At 36.8% G+C, this 22,755-nt stretch overlaps 2 protein-coding genes and 1 long non-coding RNA gene across 3 annotated transcripts; 1 reads left to right on the top strand and 2 right to left on the bottom strand.

The window, feature by feature from the left end:
* Positions 1-8,590: 8,590 nt before the first annotated feature.
* Positions 8,591-9,260, top strand: LOC149243471 (uncharacterized). Its single transcript, XR_016245790.1, has 3 exons — positions 8,591-8,874; positions 8,998-9,076; positions 9,154-9,260. It is a non-coding gene; the product is annotated as an uncharacterized LOC149243471 (long non-coding RNA).
* Positions 9,261-15,314: 6,054 nt separating this feature from the next.
* Positions 15,315-16,148, bottom strand: LOC149243470 (putative disease resistance protein At4g19050). Its single transcript, XM_089371220.1, has one exon. The coding sequence runs from the start codon at positions 16,146-16,148 to the stop codon at positions 15,315-15,317; it is 834 nt and encodes a 277-aa protein (XP_089227346.1).
* Positions 16,149-16,196: 48 nt separating this feature from the next.
* LOC149243469 (putative disease resistance protein At5g63020) lies at positions 16,197-17,645 on the bottom strand. Its single transcript, XM_089371219.1, has one exon. It carries the CDS (start codon positions 17,643-17,645, stop codon positions 16,197-16,199), a length of 1,449 nt encoding a protein of 482 aa, XP_089227345.1.
* Between the last annotated feature and the right edge of the window lie 5,110 nt (positions 17,646-22,755).

Genomic DNA, 22,755 nt, shown 5'->3' with positions numbered 1-22,755 from the left:
AAAATGAATATCCCTATAAAGATCATTCTATTCAACTGGTTGGTTTGGAAAAACAAAATATTGACTTGGGATAACTTACTCAAGGGAGGATTTTAGGGACCTGGCATTTGTATTTTCTATAGAAAGTCACTTGAAAATGTTGATCATATTTTCTCTCAATGCCCTTATACTACTCATATCTAGGGGATGATCGCTAGATTATGGCACTACCCGACTTTCATGATTTCAAATTTGCAAGATTTAATCACACATTGGAATTCAAATTCTACTGAGAAAGTTGCTATTCCACTTTTCACAAATTGGGAAATCTAGAAACCTAGAAACATTTACATATTTGAAGGCATACCTACTGACATACCCAAAATCTGTCACAATGTGAACAATTGGATGGGAGGATCTCCTCCACCTAAATTGACAACCAGGAATATCGATAAGATTAGATCTGCCCCTTCCATTATTTTTCCAACTGGTTGGTTCGACGGTGCATCACAAAGAGGTATATGTGGTTGTGTTGTGGTTCTTATGGTGGACAAACGTAATCGATACACACTTTCTTGGCATGGAGGCCCGGGCACTAATACCAGAGTAGAAACAATGGCTCTCTGGGGACTACTCTAGTTTATAACAGAAAGGAAGTTGCACAACATGAATATTTATGGGGACTCAAAATCCCTTATTGGAGGTATTCTCGGACAACATTCTTTTGATCCAACACTACTTGTTGGCTAGATCTTGAGGATCAAACATAGACTTGCCTCCCTCTCCTCATATACCATACAACATGTCTTCAGATAATTCAATATGGAGGTGGACCAGTGGCCTAATAAAGGCCTATAAGGACAATATGGGTGAATGCATTATAAACACATCATGGACCAGAACATCCTCGAGGGTGGTGATATCAGTTTTCCATATTGATCATGTCCTAGCTTCCTTGTTTTCATGTTATGGTTGTGAAAGACAGATCAATATTTTTCAGTTCTCTGGTTTTATCTTACTTTCTTACTTGGTTGCAACAACAAGTTTTTTTGTCTGCATTCTGACTATTGTTTGTGTATGTATGGATGTAATCACTATTTTCTAGCACAGAGAAGGCCCTCACACATTTTGGATGTAACTCTAAAATAAGTTTGTACTTCAAGAGATTTGATCCCTCTAGCCTTGATAGATTTGGAGATAAGATGGATCTTGGTTAGTTTAATTATTAATAATTAATCATTACAATTATTAATTTTTGTATTTTATTTTTAATTTTATGTAATTTAACCCAATCAAAATAATTTAATTAAGAATTATAATTATTAGTATTCTTTTTATTTTTTATTTAAGTTTTAATTTGATTTTACCTTTATTTTTATTGTTATTTAATTTCATTGAAATCAAAATATTTACATAACATTAAGTAATATAGCATAACCTTTTTTTAACTAAATAAAAAAATATAATAAATTTCAAAATATTTACCTAGCATGACATGACATAATATAACATAACCTTATTAGTCCCTCTCGCAGGCAAGGCAGGGACTATAGTAATTGGGACGATGAAATTAATATTAGTTTGAGCAAGTTATTCAGTAAAGTTTTTAGGCTCGCGACACATATTCATAAGTGAAATCTCTTGAAATCTAATTCGCCATCTTATTTGGCCTCTTCCCGAGGCAGGGACGCCAAAACCATATCTTATATCCTTCACATTTTCATTTGTTTCTTTGTATTTTTTAATCGCTCAACTAATGCTAGCATTAGTTCAAGGCATTAAATATTCCATGAATGAATGAGGGAGGCAAAGTAACCAAGGATAACTAAGAAAGCATCTATACAACGTCCACCTATAAAAACTTAAAAACTTTCCATGGCTGCCACCTATACAACCATGCAAATGTCAGGGCTGTCACCTATACATCCATGCAAATGTCAGTTCGACAACCTTTCTCGGCATTAGATTTGTGCTTGGCATGTGAAATGTGTAAGCTTGGTTGATCCATAGCTTCCCTTGGTGCACTCTATCATGAGGAATCTGATGCACTTGTTCACTACCACTGAGGAGCCGAATGTAGGAACAGTGAGCATGTTACCCAGGATGAACTTGTAGTGGCTGAAACTTCAACGGGGGATCCCTCTTACCTTCCTTATGTGAGTTAAGTCGTTCCTCCTCACCAGGGAGATTGGGGATATGAAGAATACACTCCGCAAAATGCCCGCTCTATCAATCCAACGTACATTCTATCAATCCAGTATACATAAATGAAGAAACTATAGCCATCCCCAAAGCACCCTCCATCCAATTGATACTGAAATTATCTGGTCTACTGAGGAGGATCCGATCATAGGTCCACTTGAGGACAAAAAGGATGATGCGCCACCATAAAATATTGAAAGGATGCATGCTTCGGAAATCCTAACCATGATGATGTCGGGGCGATACCATCGACTCCACCACCACTGCAACAATGATGACATCCCACACTGACTCGACAACCCTGTGATAATAGGCCTGAGACGATAAGCCTGCACTGTGGAAGAAAATAAATTGACATGAGAATATGATTCTAACGCTACTAGAGAGAAAAAAAAAAAAAAAAAAAACCCTGAATTGGTATGATTTTCATATATACCGGTGTTTGTGGATATGCTTTTTTAGTTCTTGTAGGCTTAATAACACATTTTATCATCCTTCTCTTATTCTTCATACCTTATTATCTTTAACAGGAAGAGTATTAATACCATAACTAAGCATGGATAGGCTTCTTCAACGTGTATTCAACTGGAGGATATGTTGCCTCTACCTCTGGTGCTACTACGACTGATACTGGGTCTCTATCTGGATCTGTTGAAACCACTGCTGGTGGACATTTAGCTCGTGCTTCTTCACACTATGTCCCGGTCTCTGCAGTTGCTACAAAATTAATGTCAAGTAAAATGATATTATAGAATCAAAGAGGGGGAAGGAGGAGCTGGTCTCTTGAGAGGTTTCGGTAGTAGGTGTGTTGGGTAGTCCTCATGGCAGGGCCACGGTGAGCAGCTTCTTTTAGATTTTGGATTTACTTGCTTCTTTTAGATTTTGGGTGTACTTGCTTCTTTTGGATTTTGTGTTGCTTTCGACATTACTATTTCACAATCACACTTTATCGTAGCAAACAAACCAAGATAAGAAACTCATAGTGGACAAAATATGTTTGCCTTGCAAAAGCATAGAGAGGGACCTGAGTGTGGTCAAGCGGCTGAGCTTCTGGGATCCTGCTTTGCTTCGTAACCTCGTCTACTCAGTGGGATTCTGGCATCTTTCTTTGCTTCGTATTAGTGGGGATACCTTCTTAATTAGTTTTCTAATCTGACTTGCTGCAATAAATTACCTTGTAAAAGGACTGTATTGATATAATAAATTACCTTGTAAGCCCATTGTATTGATATTCTGGATGATTGGTTTCCTGTCACCCTCCTTGTCACCCTCCTTGATATGCTGGAAGATTGATTTCCTGTCACCTTTGCTTGCTTGGTCGTGATTCTGAGAGCCAAATGAAGTATCCAAAGGGGCACTTGGCTACATGAAAGCCCCACTTCGCAGTGGAGAAGTTCACTTTTTTTTGTTCTATTTAAAATTATTAATAAATTATTTCATGTTTTTTTAATTAATTTTTTTTATTTAAATATATTAAAAAAATAAATACAAACAAATTTACTATGGCCCCTGCATTACTCAATACGGCTTGCATGGCCCTTGCATGCCAGAGACCTATCTTTTGGGATGCTAAACTTTCAAAAAAATTCATTTCATTTTGAGCCTTGTGTTAATAAATTTCATGTATTGGTTTCTTCACATGTTAGTTTATTTTAGAATTGCTTCTTGGTCTCTAGATTACTCAGTATTACTCTGGATTGTCACTTTTTCAGTCGCATATACTCTAGATCTTCTCTCTAGATCTTCTGCAATGCTTCAGTATGGAGGATTGTAAACTTTGATGCTACTTTCTGCAATGCTTCAGTATGGAGGATTGTAAACCTGTTTGCACCCCTCTTGCTTCTGGGATGAAATTTAAGGTAGATTGTTCTTATCAATTATTTGATGCTACTATCTACGAAATTATTTGATGCTACTATCTATGAATTTGTAGTAGGCAGTGTACTCTACCTTACTTATAATAGTCCAAACATCATATTTTCTATCAACGTGTGCTCTAGATATATGCAATTTCCTTAGGAGAGCTAGTGGTAAGCTACCAAATGCATTTTTTGTGATCTCAAAGGCACTACTCACATAGACATTCACAAATAAATATACACTACGCTCGCTTTTCCTTGCAGTTATCGTCGTTGCTTTTAAAATCAAATTCAAAAGTTAAAAAGAAATATAGTTGGGGAAAAATAAAATTGTGCAATGTGTAGAGTTATAAATCAAGGAATTAAAAGAAAGTTCCTTGAAACAACTCATTCTCTTTAGTATTGCTTTCCCTATCTTAAATTGCATTGAACCAGATAGCCTTAGACAGCCTTTCTTACTGAACCAGACAGCATTAGACAACCTTGCGTACTGAACCAGACAGACTTAGACAACCTTGCTTTTAATAGATACGCAGATATGACAAAATGTAATTTGCAAACAAATAATGAGATGACAAAACGCAATTTGCAAACAGATAATGACATAACGAAATTTGCAAAAACATAAATAGGGTGAAAATGGTAGCAATATACCTCTTAAAACCCGAATGGTTCATTCTATGTGTTGTTGGACGCTGAATGTTCATTCAAGTTGTTGAATAAGGTCTACCACTTAATCCCTAATTTTTCAGCTACTGCACACTATAGTATTTAGATATATTTAGATATATATTTTAACTGATTTACATATTATTGCATTCACTAACTTTCTTATTTGATATATGTTACATGCAGTGAGGCAACTGCAACCATTCTTCCAGTAGAAAATGTTGTAGGCTTCAAGCCGTTGCCAAATTTTCATCTCATGGTCCCAATAAAATAACTGAAAAAATTCTCAAGGTTTTTGAGGGAAACCAGTGGATTCCAAAATTCCTAGTAAATCAATGGATTCCTAAATTTGTTGCAAAAATCAGTGGATTCTGAAATTTCTTTCAAAAATCTCCGCTTTTTCTGAGTTTATCAGGTTGCTAGGTTGCCATGTTGCCCTCGCCCGTTAACTATATAAACTCCAATTGCATTGGAGCCAAACATTACTGCTCCTAGTCGGACATTACTACTCCAGGAGTCAACATATTGGTCGGGTCCTTATAGTTTCAGCGACATCCATGTTTTGTCCACATGTCAATGGAATTGTTGCCTTATTGAGATCTATTAACCCTAAATGGAGTGTCTCCGCTATAAAATCTACTCTCGTGACTATATGGAGCGTCTCAGCTATCAAATTTTCTCTCGTGACTATATGGAGCATCTCGGCTATCAAATCTACTCTCGTGACTACATGTATGATTCCAGGAAGCTCAAATGATCAACAATTTTGAAAGCTTGAGGCCAAATTCCACCTGTAATTGTACCTGGAATGGCGCCAAGAAACGCAGTTGCATCCTCTTCGTCCTTAAAGCCCCCACGGTGATCCTCTGTAGCTTACCAAAATGAATCTTCTACCGCACGAAAGAAAAGGAAAGCAACTTCTCCGCAACCTCTCTCGGCTACTGCACCAACTACCGTGTATGTGTTGATAAAGAGCGAGGGATATGCCCCCGATGGATTTCCGAGTCCATCCTCTGTGAAATATTGTGTTTGACTATTCGGTTTCTCTGAAGGCACTCATTCTCTCGTTATACCTCTAGTGGTGAGGCTAGAGGCACGGTCACCGCTACTCCCATTCCATCCTCTGTGAAAAACTTTGTGTTTGGCAGCTGAGTTTCTTCAAGCGACTCATTCTCTCATTACACCTCTCGTGGTGAGGCAGGGGGCGCGTACATCCCATGCAAATTTTATATATTACAGCTGACCATCATTTTATCTGTATGTAATTATTGTGGACACAATAGCATAGTAATCATCCTACACAAAACGCTATGTGGGACCTACCATGAGGGCCATGTGTCTCCGCAACTTATGCATATATTGTTGACATGTTCGAAAAGCTGCTACATTTTTTCAATTGGGGTTCTATTGTAGTGGTTTTCAAATTTATTGACCTCATGGAGGTGGAAATAAATTGGAACCTGGTCCTGATAAATGTAATATATTGGGCGCCAATGGAGGTAAGGAAGGAGGCTTCACATGCTTACTTAGTATTCAATCAATTTTCTATGCCATGTCACATCCCAAGCTTTCAATTTCCAATGGCAACTCATGATTAAGAATTGATATATCCCCTGTTCTTTTATTTGACCTACCTATTTCTTGTTTTTAACCCAAGCCGGGTAATTTACTCTGTAAATAATGTAGAAAATATTTTTAGTTTTTCTTTATTACTCTAGACGGTTTGCATTATAATGAGTAACTTGATTTGCTTATCTTTTTCATAAAAATGTTTCTTGATAACATAAATTTGTGAATTTATAAACTCAGTTATTGTTTTGTAGTTAGTTGAATCCAGACCCTTTGGTCTTGTTGAGGGGAAAGATTTGCATGTGGTAACTAAATTGGCTTGTGGATCTATAGCAGGAACTCTTGGACAAACTGTAGCTTATCCTCTTGATGCAATTACCAAGAAGAATGCAAATGGTTGGGTGGAAAAATGCTTCTTCTATTGTAACCAGAGATGGGAGAAGAAAAGCTCCACTTCAATCCTCTGGTATGGTTGATGCTTTCAGACAAACTGTAAGGAATGGAGGTTTTGGTGCCTGTTTCTCTGAAATTATTCTTAAAGTGTATTTTTAATAGACTAGATTGATCTAAGAGGGATAATATTTGCGTAATTATTTGTTCCATTACCCAAGCAGGCTTTAAAATCGAAGTAATGGCTATCTCGAAATAGATTTTTTCCAATCCTACTGATACTCTCTTGGTCAATGAGAGTTTTGTAGGACAGAGCCTCCATGTTTATCCTTATTCATTCACTCTAGACAGCAGTGGGAATTTCACATTGAAATGGAGGAATAAAATCACATACTGGAATTAGGGTGCCCCTAATGGCTCCACAACACATCTGAGCAATCAAGGGATTTTTACACTCTCCAATTCTTCTGGTGTTTAGCTCTGGAGTGCATACAACATCGATTACACTGATTCATCGATCACATGGAAATTTGAGGTCCTATGGGTGGGTTAAAAGCTCTGGAACATGGCAACTGGGTTGGAGTCCGGTAGAAGACCAATGCCAAGTGTTTGGATGGTGTGGGAACTTTGGAATATGTGTTTACAATGACACAACCCCCTACTGCATATGTCCATCTACAGATTTCATTCCCATAGATCCCAAGGATCCCACACAAGGGTGCAGGAGAGAGCAGGACATTACAGGGTGCAGTAACCAGAGCATGGTTTTATTAAACAATACCGAATTCTTTTCTTATCCTCCAAAATCAAAGTCATAGTCGGAGATATACAATTTGGGCATTCCAGATTGTCAGGTGAATTGCCTGAAGAATCAACTCTGTGTTGCATCTATAGTCATGGCGGATGGCTCGGGCACTTGCCGTTTGAAGACTGAGAATTTCACAAGTGCCTACCAATCAGCAACCATTCCAAGTACTTCGTATGTAAAGGTATATGCTCCAGGTCATACTCAAGCACCGCCACCCCCTGCCATTAGGTTTGTGAGATCAACCAAAGTATCTCCTATTCTAATTGCAGCAACAGTTGTAGGACCTATCATTGCCGGCAGTGCACAATGAAACTAATTTTGTTATGAATGTTGCACTTTCAAATGCAAGATTTGGAAAATCAACTTCCATTCAGACATTGTTTCCGGTCCACAGGGATTACCATGGTGGGAAGAGATGCCTTTCACGGGATAAATGTATTCCTGAATTAAATGGTGTTGTGGCAAGACAAGCAGCATTTTCATTTGGGGATATCGAAATAGGTTCTGTTGGCATGGAATTCCCTTTGCTAATACAAAATTAAATCATGTGGCAGCGCCATTACCTGAAAAAACAAGGGATCTCCCAAATTTTTTCATTCAAAGTAGATGCTTTGATTATTCCTCACTATCTGCCTTAGATTTTGTTCAAGAGTTTGAAGTGGAGGTGCTATATCAAATGGCTCTATTTAGATTTTAAAGGTACATGGGTGATATGTCATAAACATTTTTGGCAATGGTATTGACTCTGGCGATATCTTGTGGCAGTTTGGAAAAGTTCAGATCTCAGATGAGGAAAGACTTCATGCATTTACCACTGCATATGATGCTGGCAAGAAATTTGTTGAAGGTTGTGCTAAGTGTACACTCTCTTCTTTGCAATATGTTAAATGACTGGCAATTTCTTCAGTAATGGAAGTAAAAATATGTTTTAGTATCGCATCCATCCTAAAGTGCTAATCTATTTATATTGACTGAGCCTCCTATCCTTCTCATGTGCTTTCCAACTTTTCCAGGGACTGTGTATTCTTTACCTGCAAGATTGGATGAAAAATTTTGTCAGGCCATTTGTTGCGTTTGTGTTTGGAGCACCAGAAGCTTTCCCAGTCATCCTGTGCAAAATACAATATTTACAAGGTTATTTACCATGAATAATTGTAGAACATTTGGTTTTGTTTGAGGATATAGTGTAAGGATGCGACAATTCTCTTAATCTCAAGTTTTGGTTGCATGCAGGATTCAAATACATACGAGATGGCATTAATGGTAGAACCCCTTCCGAGACTTTAGGAAAGGGTTAATGTTCTCCTGAAGGAGTTTCATGAACATCCAATGTTGCAGCAGATTCTACAAGTTACTGGGACACTTCTTGGCATCTCTCTTAATTCTCCATTAATGAAAGTTAGTTTCTTCGTCCAAGGAAGCAAATCATGGCTTTATTTCTTCTCTTTAGAATACAATTTGGATAATTTCATTTTCATATTGTACTTTAATTTTGACGAACATGCAACATACTTTATGCAGGCCCTCGTTGGTGTGCAATTTTTACTCCATAGATCACAACTATATGAGGAAATTGCTTCAAGAATGGTTTCTTTGAAATGTATTCAAGGTTCTTATTTGGTGAAAGTTCTTTGCATTCATTTCTGTTGGACCTCACAGGATTTTTCATTTTTGCAGATGAACTTAATCCATTATCATCCTTAGTGAGTCGTTGGAGGAAGATTGAATTTGAATGCTGGCCTACTTTGCTAGATGCAGTTGAGTGACAACACAAGGTTGATGCTGAGAAGGTCAGTTATAAACTTGATTTTGTAGTTGAGTTTGAAATTTTATGATTAGATTTTTACCATTATGACCATATAGTTTTGGCAATTACAGTTGTGGTTTTCCTTACACTCAATACTATTTCGGAGAATGCCTATTGATCCAGATGTGGAAATCAACTCTACAATGTTGAGGTACAAGCTTTATATTTTTGCTTGTATTTGTTGGAGAAACTTGAAAGATATATAAGTTGAGGAATCTTTCCTAACTTTCTTTGTGAACATGTAGTATCGAAGAGTTTATGCAAACTGCGACCATAGGAGAGTTTGGGAAACGCTTGGAGATCTTGCTTATGTTTCGTGGGCACTTTTCTTTACAAATCTGCTTGGAATCATACCGTATAGCCAAAGTAATAGTTTCCCTGTCTTAATCTTGTTATTATTCAACAATTTAATACTTTTCCCCAGGTTTTTTAGTTATGCATATATATTTTAACTTGCAACATGGCTTTGGGATAATTAGGCGATCCACTGAAAGAGGGCCTGTTAAGTTTCAAGGATTTATTCACTTGTCATTATGGAGCTTATTGTCTAATGGAAATGTTCTAAATCAATTGCTTCAGAAGAGAATTTCAGATGGATACTTCTGCTATTTTACTGACTCCATTTCTTACATTTGCGAAACCCTTGCTATAAAGGTTTCACAAATTACATACAACATCTTTGGGTATTATGTGCAGTCCTTACCTTTGTAAGTATTTCTGTGCTTTTCGAAAGGAGTACACCTTAGAGTAGAAATGTTATTTTGTTTAGGAGTATTCCAAAGAACTACAGTGATTCAAAGTATGCTATAAGGATTTAAGCTGCTTGGTCAACCAATGCAACAAAAAGTATGATCGCTGATGTCTTGTTTTCTTCTTCCTTACTAGAACGGGCTTCACTGTTATTTCTTGCAGGATTCTTCAATCACTCGAAGCGGGTAGAAACCTTGTTGAGAAGGAGTTGAAAGATTGTTCAGATCTTTGTAAATGGGAGGGAAATTGCTACTATTTGATTGAATCATATAAAAAGACACATCAAAAGCTTCAGAAACTAGTTCAGAAATTCAATGTAAATATTTATCTCATATTAAATCATGTGGCAGCACCATTACCTGAAAAAGCAAGGGATCTCCCAAATTTTTTCATTCAAAGCAGACGCTTTGATTATCCCTCACTGTCTGCCTTAGATTTTGTTCAAGAGTTTGAAGTGGAGGTGCAAAGTACATGGGCGATATGTCATAAACATTTTCGGAAATGGTATTGACTCTGGCGATATCTTGTGGCAGTTTGGAAAAGTTCAGATCTCAGATGAGGAAAGACTTCATGCATTTACCACCGCATATGATGCTGGCAAGAAATTTGTTAAAGGTTGTGCTAAGTGTACACTGTCTTCTTTGCAATATGTTAAATCACTGGCAATTTCTTCAATAATGAAGTTAAAATATGTTTTAGCATTGCATCGATCCTAAAGTGCTAATCTGTTTATCCTGACTTGGCCTCCTATCCTTCTCATGTGCTTTCCAACTTTTCCAGGGACTGGGTATTCTTTACCTGCAAGATTGGATGAAATTTTTTTTGTCAGGCCATTTGTTGCGTGTGTTTGGAGCACCAGAAGCTTTCCCAGTCATCCTGTGCAAAATACAATATTTACAAGGGTATTTACCATGAATAATTGTAGAACATCTGGTTTTGTTTGAGGATATAGTGTAAGGATGCGAAAGTTCTCTTAATCTCAAGTTTTGGTTGCATGCAGGATTCAAATACATACAAGATGGCATTAATAGTAAAACCCCTTCTGAGACTTCCGGAAAGGGTTAATGTTCTCCTGAAGGAGTTTCATGAACATCCAATGTTGCAGCAGATTCTACAAATTATTGGGTGAAAGTTCTTATTCAAGGTTCTTATTTGGTGAAAGTTCTTTGCATCCATTTCTGTTGGACCTCACAGGATTTTTCATTTTTTCAGATGAACTTAATCCATTATCATCCTTAGGGAGTCGTTGGAGGAAGATTGAATTGAATGCTGGCCTACTTTGCTGGATGCAGTTGAGCGACAACACAAGGTTGATGCTGAGAATGTCAGTTATAAACTTGATTTTGTAGTTGAGTTTGAAATTTTATGATTAGATTTTTACCATTATGACCATATAGTTTTGGCAATTACTGTTGTGGTTTTCCTTACACTCAATACTATTTCGGAGAATGCCTGTTGATCCAGATGTGGAAATCAACTCTACAATGTAAAAGCTTTATATTTTTGCTTGTATTTGTTGGAGAAACTTGAAAGATATATAAGTTGAGGAATCTTTCCTAACTTTCTTTGTGAACATGTAGTATCGAAGAGTTTATGCAAACTGCGACCATAGGAGAGTTTGGGAAACGCTTGGAGATCTTGCTTATGTTTCGTGGGCACTTTTCTTTACAAATCTGCTTGGAATCATACCGTATAGCCAAAGTAATAGTTTACCTGTCTTAATCTTGTTATTATTCTACAATTTAATACTTTTCCCCAGGTTTTTTAGTTGTGCATATATATTTTAACTTGCAACATGGCTTTGGGATAATTAGGCGATCCACTGAAAGAGGGCCTGTTAAGTTTCAAGGATTTATTCACTTGTCATTATGGAGCTTATTGTCTAATGGAAATGTTCTAAATCAATTGCTTGAGAAGAGCATTTCAGATGGATACTTCTGCTATTTTACTGACTCCATTTCTTACATTTGCAGAACCCTTGCTATAAAGGTTTCACAAATTACATACAACATCTTTGGGTATTATGTGCAGTCCTTACCTTTGTAAGTATTTCTGTGCTTTTCGAAAGGAGTACACCTCAGAGTAGAAATGTTATTTTGTTTAGGAGTATTCCAAAGAACTACAATGATTCAAAGTATGCTATAAGGATTTAAGCTGCCTGGTCAACCAATGCAACAAAAAGTGTGATTGTTGATGTCTTGTTTTCTTCTTCCTTACTAGAACGGGCTTCACTGTTATTTCTTGCAGGATTCTTCAATCACTCAAAGCGGGTAGAAAACTTGTTGAGAAGGAGTCGAAAGATTGTTCAGATCTTTGTAAATGGGAGGGAAATTGCTACTATTCGATTGAATCATATAAGAAGACACATCAAAAGCTTCAGAAACTAGTTCAGAAATTCAATGTAAATATTTATCTCATATTAAATCATGTGGCAGCACAATTACCTGAAAAAGCAAGGGATCTCCCAAATTTTTTCATTCAAAGCAGAGGCTTTGATTATCCCTCACTGTCTGTCTTATATTTTCTTCAAGAGTTTGAAGTGAAGGTGCTATATCAAATTGCTCTATTTAGATTTTGAAGTACATGGGTGATATGTCATAAACATTTTTGGCAATGGTATTGACTCTGGTGATATCTTGTGGCAGTTTGGAAAAGTTCAAATCTCAAATGAGGAAAGACTTCATGCATTTACCACCGCATATGATGTTGGCAAGAAATTTGTTGAAGGTTGTGCTAAGTGTACACTGCCTTCTTTGCAATATGTTAAATGACTGGCAATTTCTTCAGTAATGGAAGTAAAAATATGTTTTAGTATGGCATCCATCCTAAAGTGCTAATCTGTTTATACTGACTGAGCCTCCTATCCTTCTCATGTGCTTTCCAACTTTTCCAGGGACTGGGTATTCTTTACCTGCAAGATTGGATGAAATTTTTTTGTCAGGCCATTTGTTGCGTTTGTGTTTGGAGCACCAGAAGCTTTCCCAGTCATCCTGTGCAAAATACAATATTTACAAGGTTATTTACCATGAATAATTGTAGAACATCTGGTTTTGTTTGAGGATATAGTGTAAGGATGCGAAATTTCTCTTAATCTCAAGTTTTGGTTGCATGCAGGATTCAAATACATACAAGATGGCATTAATAGTAAAACCCCTTCTGAGACTTCCAGAAAGGGTTAATGTTCTCCTGAAGGAGTTTCATGAACATCCAATGTTGCAGCAGATTCTACAAATTATTGGTGAAAGTTCTTATTCAAAGTTCTTATTTGGTGAAAGTTCTTTGCATCCATTTCTGTTGGACCTCACAGGATTTTCATTTTTTCAGATGAACTTAATCCATTATCATCCTTAGGGAGTCGTTGGAGGAAGATTGAATTTGAATGCTGGCCTACTTTGCTGGATGCAGTTGAGCGACAACACAAAGTTGATGCTGAGAAGGTCAGTTATAAACTTGATTTTGTAGTTGAGTTCGAAATTTTATGATTAGATTTTTACCATTATGACCATATAGTTTTGGCAATTACAGTCGTGGTTTGCCTTACACTCAATACTATTTCGGAGAATGCCTGTTGATCCAGATGTGGAAATCAACTCTAGGATTTTGAGGTACAAGCTTTGTATTTTTGCTTGAATTTGTTGGAGAAACTTGAAAGATATATAAGTTGAGGAATCTTTCCTAACTTTCTTTGTGAACTTGTAGTATCGAAGAGTTTATGCAAAGTGCGACCATAGGATAGTTTGGGAAACGCTTGGAGCTCTTGCTTATGTTTCATGGGCAGTTTTCTTTACAAATCTGCTTGGAATCATACCGTATAGATATGCCAAAGTAATAGTTTACCTGTCTTAATCTTGTTATCATTCTACCATTTAATACTTTTCCCCAGGTTTTTTAGTTGTGAATATATATTTTAACTTGCAACATGGCTTTGGGATAATTATGCGATCCACTGAAAGAGGACCTGTTAAGTTTCAAGGATTTATTCACTTGTCATTATGGAGCTTATTGTCTAATGGAAATGTTCTAATTTCAAACCATCCTCCTAGCCTGGATGCAGCACTTTCAAGCCAGGATGTAGGGCTTTCAGTGATGCAAATCATTGAAGGTGTTGCATGGCCTTCAAACTCAGGCCTCATATGAACGTTTGGTGAAACCTGATTTGAGCCATTAATCCAGAAGAGGAGATCAATAGCCATAGCTAGTAGTAGAGCCCGTTGAGCAAGTGGTTGAACTAGTCCATTTAGTGGACACAGGTTTTTTGCCAATCACTTCCAGTGAGTGAGCATGCCACGAGTGGATTTGAACCAACCCAGAACTCGCGGTTCCTCTCCCTTAAGGCAGGACTAGCTGCGGTGCAGCGCTCCTTGTTAATAAAATAAATTAATTTCAAAATATTTACCTAGCATGGCATGACATAATATAACATAGCCTTATTAAGGGAATAAAAAAATAAAACAAATTTATAATTTAGAAATTATTAATATAATTATTTCTTTAAATATATTCCATCAATATTCATCTCACTTCGAAAATATTACATTTACATTTCAGATCATCTCACTTCGAAAATATTACATTTACATTTCAGATCGTCTTCTTCATGTTCGGCTTCCCCATCTTCAAATTCACTTCACCGTCCTTGGTATTCTTTAAAAAGGTGAGAGAGTTTGGATTTTACGTCATCATTCTCCCAACTTATTCCATCCCACCAACGTAACTCTCCTACAATTTCCTTCAACTTAGGTAGCTTCTCCATTTCTTTTGGCATTCTCCCTAACAATGGACAGTCTGTGATCTCTATAAATTCCAGATTAGGCATTGTTTCTTCATTCCATACACTCGATGGCCTTGCAATACTCGCTAAATTTCAGATTAGGCATTGTTTCTTCATTCCATACACTTGATGGCCTTACAATACTCGCTGCCTTCTCTAAACCTGTAAGAGTCAATTTCTTTAACATTGGAAGACTGCTGATCTCAACTTCCAACTGACGGCACTGGTAAATATTTATGGACTCTAAATCTGTGAGCTCCTCCATTCTCAATGTCTTTAACCTGCCGCAATCTGACATGTGTAAGGCATGCAGTTTCGGCATTGTTTTTGCATTACACACTATACTCTCTAAGCTGTCTAGGGAGGATAGATTTAATGTCTGCAACATTGGAAAACCGCCACTGCTCTGCATGAACAGCTCCTTCAACCTGGCACAACCTAATATTTTTAATTCCCTTAAATTGGTTAGCTCCTTCATTCTCAATGTCTTCAACACGCCCCAAGCTGATATCACAAGATTCGCAGTTGCTGCATTGTTTTTGCATTGCACACTATACTCTCTAAGCTGTGAAGGGAGGATAGATATAATTCCTCCAACTTCGGAAAACCGTCACGTGCAGCCTCGCTCCCAATCTCCAAGGCTGGAAGCTCCTCTAATTTCATGCAGTCGCTCAAGTGCAAATTCTTCAAATTTTGAAACTGACAAATACAATTCGGCAGACTTACCCCTTCATAATTAAATAACTCAAGACTCTGCAACTCCTCCATGCTCTGCATGTTCTGTGGAAGAATATCTAGCGCCGCATCATCTCTATTTTCATCTTCGCCCCATTGGAACCATAACCTTAATTTTCTCATCTTTGACCACGTACTCATTGAACCCTCTTTAATTTCTGGCTTTACTCTGACATCCAACTCGATCAGATTTGAGAGATTTGTGAGATCCTCCAAACTCACTGGAGTTGACCTATAAGGCAAGACCAGTTTGTTCAATGAAGTGAGTTGAGAGATTTGATGTGGAATCAACCCCAAGTGTCCGTGGAGAACCGAAAATTTGAGATGCTTTAGATTTTTAAGTTCTCCTATCCTATCGAGTAAAGAATGGAGACTTTTACATTCTTCAAGATTCAAAAATTGAAGATGTGAAAGACTGCATATGCTATCAGGCAAGTCCTTCAGCTTCTTACATCCTCTCAAATTAAGAAACTCAAGCTGTCCAAGTTTCTCCACTGCTGTTGGTGATTTTTCTATTGAGGTATCCGACAGATCCAGAACTCGGAGAGACCTGAAGTTTACCAAAAACCCCTCTGGAATTTCCTTCAACAGTAGGTTTTGGGCCAACATTAAACTGACGAGTGTTGGAGACTTCAATTCTGTTGGCAAATCACTAATTTAGCTGCCCAGAACGGAGATTCTTTTGCGAGGCCTGGTCTCTTCTTCGCTTGGAAATTGTTGTAGATGTTGACTTGCTTCAAATAACCACTTCTCCTCTACTTGGCCTACATAAATTTCCATATCGCGTAGTACATCATGAACTTTTATATACTGCTTCTCCCAACCAACATACTCAATCAAGCACCTACCTACCAGTGCTTCTATGTATTCCCCCCCAACATCCATGAAGTAAGTAGTCCTTTTTTGGGGAACCAGTCCTTCTGCGGTCCACATCTCCACCAGCGTCTCCACATCAATTTCTGCATCTTCAGGAAAGGCAGCACAATACAGAAAACATATCTTCATGTTATTATTGGGCAAATCATTGTAGCTCGATCTCAGCCGCTGATAGAGCTCAGCATCGATAGTCCCGTGAGTGGAGGGGAAGGATGGATCTACATTTTTCATCAAAACTAAAGCGCGACTCCACTCATCCGCAGTCTTTTTCCGAGCCATAGCTGCAGAAATTGTATTTATTGCCAAGGGCAACCCTTTACACTCCAAAGCAACTTGTGTAGCAATAAGCTCTAGATTATTTTCTGGAGCAGCCCCACTTCTAAACGCTCTTCCCCGGAAGAGCTCCCACCCTTCCTCTGTGGACAGGGGTCGTATCATCATGCAGTCCTCTTTTTCTGTCATTATTTCAACTACATCTCTGTAGCTACTGGACATTAAGACTTTGCTGCCTTTATCACGCCCAAAATTAACCCCAACTTGATTCAAATCAATTGGACTCCAAATATCGTCCAAGAGTAGAAGAAACCTCTTATTTTCAAGAGATGCATACAATTTCATCTTTCTCATGTCAATACTAGAACTTGGCTCAAATCTTAAATTCAGAGACTCGGCAATGGTATCCTGGAGACTTTGAATCTTATAGTTTTGAGAAATGGTATACCAAATGACGAGATCGAAGCTAGTACTTACCTTCTTCTTGCAGTTATTGTAGATGAGTTGGAGTAGTGCAGTTTTCCCAACCCCCGCCATCCCCCAAACACCAATCACCGGATGAGGATCGTTAAGCCATGAGAGCAGTTGATGCTGAGCGGTTTGAATGCCAGTCCCCACGAAGCCGGAATCTGGTAGAGGTTGAAGAAGCACCTCTGCTTGAGGCTGTGAGGACACCACAATCTGTGCAGTATGGGCAGCTGTTGAAAGAGCAGAATCAAGCTCTTGGAAGAGCTCACTAATCCGGTCTTCCATTCTCTGATATCTGCGGGGATGCTGGGTATGAAAAAGAGGCAGCAACCGCGACACCGTTCTCGCTGTCTGTTGGCGCGTTGGATGAGGGCTTTTGACTTCTTGAAGGGCATCGTTGATCCTTCCCAAAAAACCTTCCACTAACTCCGGCAGCTTATTTTGTTGATCTTCGAATTGCGTTTGAATATGGCGTAACGACTGCTCCATATGGTCGAGTTCATTGTTGAGAAGTTGAAGGTTCTTCCCAAACTCCCTCACATGCTTCAATTGTTGGTAGAGGAGACCGATAATGGCGTTGGTGACGTTAGTGGCCACTCCGGTGGCTTCTCCAATTGCAAACTAGGTGGGCATATTAGCAAAATGCAGAGAGAAAATGGAAGTTATATAAAGATTGAAACCAAAACAGGGGACGATAGAGGGCCTGTAACGAGGAGGCAGCACGGTGTTGGATGAGTGCGTTAGATGAGTGCGATACACAATACGATGAATGATTGCCTATATGCAGACGCAACCCTGTTTGCCTTTGGGGTATTTCTGGGCAATATTTGACGACAGATCAAATTCCCTACCTAACAATTAAACCATAATATCCCACTTAACAATAAGACCACACATTAAATTTCCTACTTAACAATCACAGATTAAATTTCCTACCGAATAATTAAACTACATATCTGCCATTCCTATTTTTGAAAAAAATAAATCTATACCCACCTAACAATTAAACCACAATTTATATACATATATATATATAATCAAATTACAACCAACTATTTTTCAGGGCGATCAAAACAGACAACCACATAAAACTATATATCATCCCACCTTGAAAAAATAAATCCATATTTTTTTTAACAAAACACACTTTTCTAAAAATAAAAATAATTACACTTTTCTAAAAATAATTATTCCTTGAACCCATACCCCATAGTGATATATATATATATTTTTACTAAATACACCTTTCTAAAAATAATTATTCATTTAACCCATACTCCATAGTGATATAATTTTTGTATTCCCGTGATTTTTTATGGCCAAGTTATTTGTATTCCCGTGTGGTGTGGCGGTTGAATTCGTTGGGTGAAACCCACGAGGTCAGGGGTCAAATTACATTGAGGATATTATCTTGCTATGGTGTGCGATTCAAGGAGTAGACTCCCCTTATCCATGAGTCTCGGCTCTTGCCAAAATCATAAGAAATTAGTATTAGACTCCCCTTATCTGTGAGTCTCGGCTCTTACCAAAATCATAAGAAATTAGTATCGTGTGCGGATCATAAAAAATTAGTATTAGACTCCCCTTATCCGTGAGTCTCGGCTCTTGCCAAAATCATAAGAAATTAGTATAGTGTATGGGAGTAGACTCGCTCTTGCCAAAATCATAAAAATTTAGCATGGTGTGCTCTTGCCAAAATCATAAGAAATTAGTATGGTGTGCGAGAGTAGACTCACTCTTGCCAAAATCATAAGAAATTAGTATGTAGACTCCTAGTTCTTGCCAAAATCATAAGAAATTGGTATGGTGTGCAGCTCAAGGATAAGAAATTGGTATGGTATGCGGCTCAAGGAGTCTAAATTGGTATGGTTGCCAAAATCATAAGAAATTAGTATGTAGACTCCCCTTATCCCTGGCTCAAGGAGTAGACTCCCCTTATACGTGAGTCTGCTCTTGCCAAAATCATAAGAAATTAATATATCTGCTTGACTCTGGGCTCTTGCCAAAATCATAAAAAATTAGTATATCTACTTGCAAGTTGTTGGATGTACTCTTGGTATTATAGTAGCAGCTACAAAAATTGATTGGCTCTTGCCAAAATCATAAGAAAATAATATATCTGCTTGACTCTGGGCTCTTGCCAAAATCATAAAAAATTAGTATATCTACTTGCAAGTTGTTGGATGTACTCTTGGTGTTATAGTAGCAGCTACAAAAATTGATTGGCTCTTGCCAAAATCATAAGAAATTAATATATCTTCTTGACTCTGGGCTCTTGCCAAAATCATAAAAGATTAGTATATCTACTTGCAAGTTGTTGGATGTACTCTTGGTGTTATAGTAGCAGCTACAAAAATTGATTGGCTCTTGCCAAAATCATAAAAAATTAGTATATCTACTTGCAAGTTGTTGGATGTACTCTTGGTGTTATAGTAGCAGCTACAAAAATTGATCCTAGATCTTCCTTAGATTAAGTCTGATAATTACGGATTCACCCTTTACCTAAAAAAAATTAGAACATTAATAAAATAACATTCCACTAAACTTTACCAACGAAATTAATGTTATTCCAATATATGAGAATCTAATCATGAACCTAATTGATAATCATTTCATAAGTAGCATACACATTATATATAAGTTGTCTATAATGCGACTTTTTGGAAGCTTTTCCGGTGGGTTTTTCCGGTCAAAATCCGGCAGCAATTTATTGGAATCGCAAGTTTGATAGCTAGTTTCTGCACAATCAAAGCGTCCCAGGGGTTTTTCAGGGTGCTAAATCCAAATAGGCAGTTAAAAAACCATTTTAAATAATATAAATCAAGATTTAACCTCAATTTTTTCCGCCGAATTCTGTCACGGAATCTCCAAAAAGTCGCATTATAAACAACTCCTATATATAATATCCACTATCATCGCAATTCATTGAGGCATATCACACACGTCCACATCAATTCATTGAGACATATCCACACACGTCCACATTAATTGGTTTGTTGGATATTATGGGAACCACTTGTCATTGTACAAGCCATATAAAAAAGATAATATCAAATTATTAAGGTGGTTATACATGAATTTCGCTTTTTACAAAATTTATTTTTAATTTAAGTTTTAATAAAATATATTTATTTATTAAATTTCATTAGTTTGTTTTATAGTATAAGAAGTATTTATTAGGTTTGGAGTATGTCTTAAAACTGTTTTAGTGTGGCTAAGAGCTTGTTTTCCTCAGACGTAAGGAAACAAGTTAACGGTCCAAGATTCAGAAGTATCTAGCAAGAGTGAAAGTCGACACCCTTACGGATCACCAACTAGTTATTCTAGGTGGCACAATTTTCCTTGAATAACAATGGTGAGTTAGCATGTGTTTGCAAATAGCAGTGAGAGATGGTTGTCTTCAGGGTTGGTTTGATGACTGAATTATGATAGGTTTTCCCACCCTAGAAAAATGAGAAACACTTGTTATAGTTCACTTGATAAAAAAGCATTATCAAATTATTAAAGTGGTTACACATCAATGTCACTTCCTACTAAATTCACTCTTAATTTAAAGTTTAATAAAATCTATTTATTTATCAAATTCAATTGGTTTGTTCAATAGGATGAAAACCACTTTTTATAATTCACGTCATATAAAAAGACAATCTCAAATGTCATAGTCTAACTTATAGATGAAATAGCCTTTTTCCCCTGAATTCATCAAAATTCAACAATACAATTTTAAGATTTTTTGTTGTTTAAAATACATTTTTGAATGCATAAATGGATTCAACACCTAAACACCCATAAACACCATAATTATGCAAATTAAACAATTTAAATTCAAGTTTTTAAATATCTCTATGAGATATTAAAATTAACCAAAAAATAGTCAAAACCATTTAATTTATTTGTTAATTTAGTCAAATAATTAAATAATTAAGATAATTACACATAAGTGTCACTTTTTACCAAATTCATTCTTAATTTAAAATTTAATAAAATCTATTTATTTATTAAATTTAATTGGTTTGTTCAATAACATACGAACCACTTGTTACAATTCAAGTAATGTAAAAAACAAATATCAAATTATTAAAGTGATCACACATGACTTTGCCTTTCTAATGTAATCATATCTATTTATTTATCAAATTTACATTTTCCTTGTAGGCCAATTCTTATAACCCAATTTTAATTAATTCTAGATCAAATTAAAAGAAAAATCAATAGTGAGGGTATGAATTGGAAAAATTGTTTAGATATCGATATATTTTATTCAATTGAATAAAGCGGTTATATGATGATGATGATGAAGAAGAACGTCCACTGAAACTAAATTTTGGTCTATCAAACCTAAAGAAACAAATTATTTGTTTGATTTAAGATTTTATTCCTATGCTCAAAGAGCTTGGAGAGAAGCTTCCCGAGCTCACTATAATTTTGACATCGTAAAAGGCTAGGAAGGTCAGTATTGCGACAAAGATTATGAAATTGAGATCTAATGTGGTTGTACACGGGGCACTCTAAGAGGAAGTGGTTTTCATCCACAATGTTCCTATTCTCACAGAGATGGCAAATCCTTTCCATCCATGGTGTTTTAGGAACTACCCAACGACCTGTTTCACCATGGAGTTCATGAGAGTTCGTTCTAATCTTTGCTATATTAATTTTCTTCTTTGAGCTAGTTAAAATAGAGAGATACTTTTGATCTTCTAGGGTGGGGTTGATGACCTTCTTATAATAACTTAATTTTCTTTTAGCCGCTAAATCTTTCTCACACCACATTTTTTCTTTGAACTTAGAAGTAACAATATTTTTAATGTTATTAATGTTTTGCAATGCATCATTCTCGCTGATCTCCCAATAGTTTAACTAGGACCTCGTGTCTTTATACCACCCCCATTTGAGCCTTAGGTGGTTTTGGCTGGAATTTAAAGCTAGCTTAGGAAGTCTATGATCTTGAGTTTGTGTTTGTACAACATAAGCCTAGTCATAACTAGGCTCTCGATAGGGGAAATACCTACTTCTATAAGGAGAATAAGATAGGGTGTATTGCTTTTAATTTTCAGGTTATACGTTATAAAACGCTTCTGGATTTGCTCAATCTTTCTCCAATATTCTCTAGAGATGCTGCAACCCCAAACCTCACATCCATATAAGATAACAAGAGTGACTAAAGTTTCAAAGAGGAACTTATCTTTATCCCTCATTACAAGGTTTGTCTTTTTACAATTATTTTCAAGACCAAAATAAGCTTTCCACCCCCCATTAATCATTTTCTCAATGCTATAGTTCCAGTTGAGCTTGTTATGAATATTAATTCCTAGGTACTTGTAAGAATACACTTCCTCCAAGTTATTATTGTCATACATAAAATTAGCGTAAGTGTCCTTCTTGGATTTGATAATCATAGCTTTTGTTTTGTCAGTGTTAACAGTCATACCCATGGTAGAGTAGAAATCCTTAAGAAGCCTAAGTTGCTTATCAAGATCAGATGGGCACCTTGCGAGAAGAACAATATCATCAGCATAGAGAAGAAGGATGACGACTATCCCAACTAAGATCATGCCAGCACATCCTGCTTCCTCTAAATAACCTTCGAGCTTGTTGATGT

Source organism: Pinus tabuliformis, chromosome 8 (genome assembly GCF_031772625.1).
Source record: "Pinus tabuliformis cultivar Carrire ecotype Pingquan chromosome 8, CPIR1, whole genome shotgun sequence".
Taxonomy (NCBI): Eukaryota; Viridiplantae; Streptophyta; class Pinopsida; order Pinales; family Pinaceae; genus Pinus; species Pinus tabuliformis.
Note: the sequence above shows the minus strand (reverse complement) of the source record. Positions and strands in the feature narration are given on the sequence as shown.

Excerpts from the sequence above, each read along its gene's own strand:
- LOC149243470 (XM_089371220.1), bottom strand. The coding sequence starts at position 16,148 with ATGTTGGCCCAAAACCTACTGTTGAAGGAAATTCCAGAGGGGTTTTTG.
- LOC149243469 (XM_089371219.1), bottom strand. The coding sequence starts at position 17,645 with ATGGAGCAGTCGTTACGCCATATTCAAACGCAATTCGAAGATCAACAA.